Source organism: Pocillopora damicornis, chromosome 4 (assembly GCF_964200805.1).
Source record: "Pocillopora damicornis chromosome 4, jaPocDami1.2, whole genome shotgun sequence".
In the NCBI taxonomy this organism is placed as follows: domain Eukaryota; kingdom Metazoa; phylum Cnidaria; class Anthozoa; order Scleractinia; family Pocilloporidae; genus Pocillopora; species Pocillopora damicornis.
The window spans coordinates 27,078,854-27,087,820 of record NC_142673.1 but is presented as its reverse complement, the minus strand read 5'-3'; the positions used below and the strand labels follow the sequence as shown (position 1 = coordinate 27,087,820).

At 38.9% G+C, this 8,967-nt stretch overlaps 1 protein-coding gene and 1 pseudogene across 1 annotated transcript; one reads left to right on the top strand and one right to left on the bottom strand.

Annotated features, from left to right (window-relative positions):
• Positions 1-150: 150 nt before the first annotated feature.
• Positions 151-779, bottom strand: LOC149047474 (uncharacterized; annotated as a pseudogene).
• Positions 780-5,124: 4,345 nt separating this feature from the next.
• Positions 5,125-8,475, top strand: LOC113665555 (uncharacterized). Its single transcript, XM_027181269.2, has 2 exons — positions 5,125-5,728; positions 7,375-8,475. The coding sequence occupies exons 1-2, from the start codon at positions 5,236-5,238 to the stop codon at positions 8,220-8,222; spliced, it is 1,341 nt and encodes a 446-aa protein (XP_027037070.2). The 5' UTR covers positions 5,125-5,235; the 3' UTR covers positions 8,223-8,475.
• Positions 8,476-8,967: the final 492 nt, after the last annotated feature.

Here is an 8,967-nt window from a genome sequence, read left to right as displayed (position 1 = left end):
CAGTATTTGGACAAAGAACTATCATTTTCTCAACGTTGCCTTCTTTTACAAAGCTCTTCATTGTGATTATTTCTGTGCTTCTATAGACTATATTTGTTGATAGCTGCAAACAGTCTCTAGGTCTAGTTCAATTTTTTGCTTTAAAGTAGCTTACTGAGTGGCAGCTGGAGTTTTCAATTTACAGATCCAGACATGTTCTTACTATCTCTTTAAGGAATTGTCTCTGGTGAACCTTTTCTGTCCGTTACCTCGTTGACTATTTACACCCAGTGGAGGGTAAATATTTTGCTCCTTTTACAACGAGCCAGATTTTCCCTTATGTCTTTACATCGCCAGCAGTAAAGAAATGAGCTTAGGGATGAATTGAGGAATGTCATAGTCTCGGTTAGACGGTGTAACAGATGATGATACAATGCACCTTTTTCAATCACCATGTCAGCCAGGGAGGTTGCCATGACTAACGAATTACAAAACACATAAGCGTCTCGCGTGTTTTCAGCGTTTGCGGCTGTTGCGTGGATCAGCTTTCCTTGTCACACGCGTGAATCTCCATGTTCACTTTATTTTGCGCTTGTGAATGTGTCGTTCATTACGTCTTATTATCTTGTATATCCTGAAAAATAGTGCGATGTTTAACGCAAGGCTGAATCCAATGAGACCGGAAGAAATTGGAGAAAAAAATCGTCGTTTTATACTTTCAATACTCTGCAGTTATCATTAAGGATAAGACACAAAGCCCAAATTGTGGTGACGATTGCTATAAGTCAAGATTTTGTCATGCAGTTGTGTAGTTGAGGGAATAGACAATTGCAAAGAACCAAGGCAATCAGGCGAAGCGTTATTTAAGCGACAACAAACTCTGTCTTGATTTCACATCGTTCTTCCTTAAAAACAGAAAGAAGTAAAATCAATTCACAGTGGGGAGGGGGGCAGGCAATAATGTGATGGATCAGCAGGTGGTTATGATTAAAAAGGAAAAAGCAAGAATGAAAACAAAACAAAACATCCATAAATCGCACCTCTTATGGTTACCAAAATTATGTCCCGTCCCTTTTGATGTTCCTGGTAAATGCTGGCACTTTAATGGTTTGTTTCACTCACAAAATGTTATTTTTGCGCGAAAGTCGTTAAATAAAAAGAAAGAAAAAGAAAATAGAATAAAACATGCATAATAATTACATACGCACAAAATATCGCAACTGTCGCGATACTTAAGCAAAATTATGTATGTTCCCTTTTTGTCAAAGGTCAATGCAGGCATTAAAATGTCTAAGTTCCTGTTGGTTCACCTTCCACAAAATATTCCTCATGTGCGAAAGCCATTTCTTTAAGTGCAAGTTTTCATTCACGAGTGGATCGTTTCAAGCTTTTCCAAGTTAGTATTAGCATACAAAACTCTATATTCTCTGGTAATTGAAAGCAAAAAAGTTCTAGATCATCTTTATCCATATTTAAACCCCATACACAACACCAACTTCACTCGTAATGTACAATTGCTCGCTATTATGTCCATTATTTAAATCAAACATATCACAACACAATCATAACGCAACAAAACTGGCATTGAAGAGGACTTCCTTCTCTTGAGTTAACGAGAAACTACTAGTCAGACTCTATGATGACTATTCACTAAAAACGAAACCATTTGGTTCCTTTTGTGAAATTATATGGATCCGTGTATTGAAAAAGCTTATGATATAACTTAGACACAACATGCGCCAGGTTGGTCAAAAATCTGTCGTTTATTGTGCTGGTCTCCTAGAAAACTGGAACACCTTCATGTGCTCATAAATGGCGCTTCACGAGACGAATTCCCATATTTTAATTTGTTAAAGGCCTTTGGTTGGAGAAACGAAAAAGACGCTTTGACCACCGAAATCAACAATAAATATTTTATTTTTCTACCATTTAAGAAATTTTATGTTTAAAAGTAGTTTAACTAACTGGTTGCACCGTTTTAAGCCTTTATTTTTTGCTGCGCGGTAAAAGCGAAAGAACTATACTAATTACAGCGCCGACAATTTCCTACGTGATTTGTCATATGCGCCTTTTCACATAATAAGCCTATTTGACGATTTCAACGATCAAGTTGATGTATTCAACGAACTGTTCTTGGAAGTACTAAGTCAACATGCTCCAGTCAAGAGGGTTAAAATTAGATCTAAACCCAACCCCTTTATAACACCAGAAATTCGTCAACTAATGAGAACGCGCGACCAATGGCGCAAACTTGCGGGAAAAACAAATGACCCTTTCCACTGGAACGGATACAGATTTTTTCGTCAAGAAGTGAAAAGGGAGATTCGTGTGGCCGAAAAAGTTCACGTCAGGACCCAGATCCTGGATAGCAATGGAAATTCTAACTCAATTTGGAAAATCATTAACCGGTGTCTACCACGTAAACAACAGGATAGTTTTATGGCTTCTGAGGATCCCACTGGGTTAGCTAACGAATTAAATGATTTCTTCATTTCCGTCGGCAGTATTACTGCTCAAAAAGCCAGGGACTTATCTTTACATCATGGACTTAATGTAAATTTGGATGTGCCGACTCCTTTACACATATCCACCGACGTTAGCCCCGAATTATTCGTTCTCCATCAAGTCACGGAAAATCAGGTAGAAAGGGTGATTAGAAGCCTACCATCTAACAAAGCTCCTGGAATGGACAAGATATCTTCTAGAATTCTTAAAGACAGTTTACCGAGTACGCTAACAACAATTACCCACATCGTGAATAACTCCTTTGTTACCAACACATTTGCACGTGCATGGAAAACAGCAGAGGTTACACCTATTCTCAAATGCGGTAATCCAGATGTCCCTAACAACTATCGCCCCATCTCATTATTACCAATAGTCTCAAAAGTCACTGAAAGGTTGGTACATGGACAACTTATGGAGCATCTAATTAGAAATAATAAACTGGCAGCACATCAGAGCGGAAATAGAAAGCTTCACTCGACAGAAACCGCTCTGTTGTACGTTACAGATCAGTTGCTCCAGGCTATGGATAACAAGAAAGTTTCCATCATGGTCTTATTAGATATGTCTAAAGCATTTGATAGTATTCGACACGACATCTTGTTATCCAAGCTACAAAATCTCGATTTTTCCCAGGGTGCGTTGAATTGGTTTCAGAGTTACCTTTCTAACCGACAACAGTGCGTTCGAATCGGTGACGCAGTTTCTAAAGTACTCCCACTTGAGTTCGGAGTTCCGCAAGGCTCTATTTTAGGTCCGGTTTTGTTTACAATCTATGTTAACGACCTCCTTTCTGTTCCTAAACGTTGTCTATCTGCCTCCTATGTTGATGATTGTAAATTGTATTTGTCCTTTTCACCTGCTGAATTACCCACGTCCATCCTCGCCTTAAACGAAGATCTTACGAGAATATCTCAGTGGTGCTGTAAAAACTCTCTTTTGATTAATCCGGACAAAACTAAGGTTCTAGCTGTTGGATTACCACAACTTTTAAAGAAACTGTCATCATTCAGTATAACACTTTTTGACAAAGAAATAACACCTGTGCCTGTCGTTAAGGACTTGGGTGTTCTTCTCGACACACACCTCAGTTATAACCAACATATCACTGAGATGGCCTCTAAATGCCTTTTTAAATTGTACCAAATTAACAGAATCAAGCACCTCCTGGATAGGAAAACACTTCTGTTAGTAATAAATTCATTTGTCTTTAGTAAACTCCAATATTGTTCAACTGTCTGGAGTAATACCAGCAGTAGCAATATTGACAAGTTACAAAAAGTCCAAAACTTTGCTGGGCGAATTATTCTGGGACTAAGAAAGTATGACCATATTTCGGATGGGTTGCGATCGTTGAAATGGCTTCCTATTAGAGAGAAACTCATTCTAAATGACGCTACTATGATGCACAAATGTATTAACAAGCTTGTTCCAGACTATCTTGCTGATATGTTTAAATCACGTTCTCAAGTCCATAATAGACAAACTCGATCATCTGGTGCTTTGGATATACCTTTATGTCGCCTGTCAACAGGGCAGCGCTCCTTTGCTTTCAGAGGAGCCAAACTCTGGAACTCCTTGAATGATGACATTAAGTCCTTAAAATGCCCCAGGAATTTTAGACGTCATCTTGCAAATGTTTTATTAAGTTGATATATTATATTATTGATATATATTTTTTGTAATTATAATATTATTGTATTTACATTCTCAATTAATTTATATATTTGTATTTTTTTTATTCTATTGAGCTGAAAAGCCCACTTAGGGAGCATCAATAAAGTGTGTATGTATGTATGTATGTAACTTCAGAAATTCTCGATTAGATTTTCCCAAATTGCTCTCCAAGAAGAAAAAGGATCTTCTTCTGGTATACTAGCATTTTCTGATTTCGAATATAATCAAAACGAAATTGAAAAGCTCTGAAACATCAAGCGAGACAAGGAAGCCCCAATTTTCAAGTTTCCAAAAGGACAAATAGGAAATCGTGTCAGCATTTCAAACAGTGACGTCAGATTTCATTCGGTTCTGGTAGATTCTAGTCTCTTCCGTCCACATTTCGACAGTTCCATGAAACTTTGGACATTATCGTCCCTTTTCAGAAGCTTCTGTCCGACTTCGGCTGCAGTCGTCGAATTCTGACGCTATCGTCAAAATTCGGACGCTATCGTCCACTTTTCGGACATTATCGCCCAAGTTAGATGCAATCGTCTGATCCGCCGTCAGACTCTTTCGTCTGGTTTTGGTCACTTCTGTCCAATTTCGAACGTTATTGTCTGAATTCGGAGACAGATGCTAACAACAGGGCAGCACCAAGTCTTATAAATAGCCTGGACGTGTTTGGAAGTATCTGCTAAGTCTTCGTAAGTTCTCCCGGAGAACATTCATCATCTCATGAAATGTCAATGGCAATTTCCACGATATCAATGGCCACAAAAGACACAATTCATTCCAGCGAAATACTTGAATTTTTTTTCGTATACACTTTGTTGAAAACTTCGTCGAAGTCATCCATTTAGATATGTGAATAAGCAAGTAAATGACGTTGTTAACCACAAAATGGGTGTCCTGTGCAAGTTCTCTCATTAGTATTCACCAGTCATAAATTTGTAACAAATGACATTTAATGTCTATTTGCATAATTATTTTAGAGAGGGCGCTCGAAATGACATTAGCATCTTGAAGAGGCATTGGCCAGAGGCAACGAAATCGCCTTCTCTTTAATCTGAGAGAAACCAGAAGGGTTTTGCCATGGAATCTGTCGATAGCAGTGAAGCGGGTAGAGCGGCTAAGAATGAAGAACCTGCTGAAAATGGCAGTGAACGGCTTATCACAATCGTGGCGTTTTTCGCATTTGGTTTTATCTTGTACTCCGTCTATTCTTTGCTGATTGCCGCTGCTGAAGACATTCTACGCGGCAGTGACATTCCAACTTCAGCCGTGATATCATGTATTGTCGGACCGTACGTGTTTATAACTCTCATATCTCCGTATTTTGCTCAGAACGTTCCGTACCTGCCTCGTGTTATAGTGGTGTTTATACTGTACGAAGCAGGATTGTTTAGTTTGGTTTACGTAACAGACGTTCGAGCGAAGTTACTCTCTGTTTGCTTGGTATCGTTTGCCTTCGGCGTGGGTGAAATGTCGAGTATAGCCATGACATCGTTTTATAATCCTGTGGTTGTTGGAGTATTTTCGGCGGGTACTGGTGTTGGATTCATAACAGCTCCCCTATATTACACAGGTATATGAAATAAAACTGGTAAATAAGCTTCTTTTAACTGAATCCCGACTACACATTCAAGCAAGCTTTTTTTAAAATTAAAGTAGTACTTACAAACGTTCTTTAAAGAAAATGTTTTAAGGCGCTAGGTCTAAAACCATGAAGTTAAATGAACTAAATTTCTTTTCAAATACCGAGGAATTGATGACGCATGTCAAGGCCTAGCGATCGACTGCTCATTTGATTATGTGGCTAAATATTCTCAACAGATGTTCAATTAGTACTGGTGCGTGAGGACTCCCGATGTTAACTAAGTCATAAACCTTTAATTGTGCCCAAATTTCGGTGATTTTTGTATGTAGAATCTTAACACAATTGCAAAAACTAAAAGCAAACATCATGTATATGTATTGGTAAAATTTCCGCACAGCCCCATACTACATTATGCATTCAGTTCTTGGATAGAGAAAACAATGACAAAAACAATAGATTGCCATTGGGAAAACAGATTTGTTTTACAATAGTATGGGGCTGTGCGGAAATTTTACCTATGTATTTTAAGGTTTGCACGAATTATATTGTTTTCCTGACGACTCTAACTAAAAATTCCGAGGAACATCTTTCGTTACCGCAACGACGATATAAACGCTTTTTGCGAAGAGTGGTTTTCAAATTTGTCGAATTATAAACGCTCTAATGCGTTCTCAGAATTTTCCCGTTCTGACAGACTTGCATTGTTTGACAAACGGCTCAAGGCAGGTATTTAACACTTAAGTTTGGTAAAAATAGATGAGGCAATTCACTGTGAATATGCAAATATAGGTAAATTGCAGCAACATTTGAAAATACTTCTGTTATTAAATTGTGTGCATTTCTTTTTAACTACTTTTAAGTATCATATTTAGCTTAGAAATTCCCATAGCGAGTCTATCAGCGCTAAAATTGAATGGTAAAGTTTCCGCACAGCCCCATACTATTGTAAAACAAATCTGTTTTTCCAGTGGAAATATATTGTTTTTGTCATTGTTTTCTCTATCCAAGAACTGAATGCATACTGTAGTATGGGGCTGTGCGGAAATTTTAGCAATTGAATGAGACTTCTATGTGAACAACACCCATTTTCAGTTACGGTCGCGATAGACCGCATTTCGAATATTCGTAGTTCAACTCAGTACACTAGGAGTGCAAACTAATTGATCACTATACGCGGCGAGGCTGAATGTACATTCTCTTTAACGTTTTGGTGTCTGCAATTACATGACGAGGTCAGGGTAAATTTTCCCCTTCCTGTGTTTAATACATCGGGGTATAATTCCTGAGCCCAAAAGAAAATTAAATTATTTTGACATGAAGAGCTGGCAGCGGAGAGGCGAAGCTGGAAAGAAAACAAAGAAATTTACGACACTAAAAAGAAAGAAAATTTGAAAAAAACGACACTTAACTCTCCTCGAGGGAATTTTTCTCCCAATAAAAAATATTTAAGAACCAGTTAAAAGACAAGGTGCTGTCTCCGACGAATTTGTGGTACGCGATGTGTTTGACGCTTGTGGTTAACAAGTTATGGGACAAACATGATATTTACGGAGCCTTTAAAACAAAAACACGAAGCAGGAAGTTAATTGTTCAGTTTATGTATATTCTTTTCTTTTTTTCCTGAATACTTCCAGCAATGACCACATGGTTTTGTGTATCCTCCGAGAAAACGACTGTTACAGTAGCATTCCTTGTCGTGCTTAATTTGGTGTTTTACGCGCTGATGGAACGAAAACATAACCGGTCGACGTCAAGAACATCACGATGTAACTGCTTTAGTGGTGCACAGTATGAGAAAGTCGAGGAAAACGAAGATGAAGACAAAGAACAGACTGGTCCCTCCCCTCCCCTGTTGACGACAGCGGAGAAACTTCGAGCCATCAAGCAGATCTGTCCAACAGTACTTTGCGTAGTGATTTCGTGGATGTCCGAGTTCTTGGTGACACAAGGTGTCATCACGACCTACGCATTTCCTAACTCACCCTTCCCCCCAAGGGATCATTACCAATATTACATCACCTTGTTCCTGTTAGGCGAATTCATCGGTCGATCATACCTGGCTCTTATCTCACTGATCAATCAAGACCTCATTCCCAAAGTAACAGTTCACAAGTTGTGGCTACTGACCATCATAGAGGTCAGCATTCTGGTGTTTTGCCTTTTCGCTGCCTGGTATCGTTTCCTTCCGGACATAACATATTTATTGATTATCTCCTTCCTCGCTGGGCTAATAATTGGAATTATGTACGCAAACGTACTCCAAGTGTTCACTGATTCGTACGAGTTTCCCTTGCGCGAATTTGTTTTAGGGTTTGTCGCTGTGGCCACGGGTATGGGAATATTAATCGCTGGTTTACTTGGACTTGTGGTGGAACCATCTTTTAGAAAACATTGCATGACGACAACAGATTTATCAGAATATTGTTTCACAAGAACAGATCCGAATGCAATTTCTAACATCACTGCTTGGTGTCATAATTAAAATTTAATGATACAGAGCTTAGAAGACCATGAGAGTCGAAGAAAACGATAGGAAAACAAAACAAAGCACTTGACAGAGGCTAAATTGTTGAGTGTTCATTTTCCTTTACCTTATTGTTTCTTCAAGAAGGGCAATGTCCTCTTTAAAGCCTATTTGATTTTGATATTTAGGTAGAAAGACTTGGGAAGGTCTTACTGCTGTAAGAGCGAGGGAATGAAAAATAAACAAATAAAATAGCGAAAGTCTACGCGAATAAGCGAGTTGATTATGCATCGATCATTTCGAAGCTTCAATATCCCACCCCGGGCAACCCTCCCTCCCCCCTCCCGCCTCCCCGGGGTTCGTTCAAATTTCCGCTCCTCGGGGTATTATTAAAAGATAAAACACGTTTATTCCGCTGGAAAGACTTCACTTTCCGGTACAAATTCCCACCCCATTTAGGCAAGGTTCAAATTTCCAGCGCACGGCGCATTAAGAGGTGTGAGGCTTGTCCTGAGAGGGACAATCGTTGATGATGGTAACTGACTTATCGACAACAAGAGTGCACGTCAACATCACACCAAAGTGAGGAAACCAGATCTTGTGACTCGAATATGATAAAGTGTGTTATTCACTCTTAAAAATTGGTTGATTTAGGCAATAAGTGCTACAACAAAAGCCAAAATAATTCGAAAGACACCGTGCTTTCAAGAAGGCAAATTGTGTACAGACGGACAGATAGACGGAGATAAAACGACCACACGAC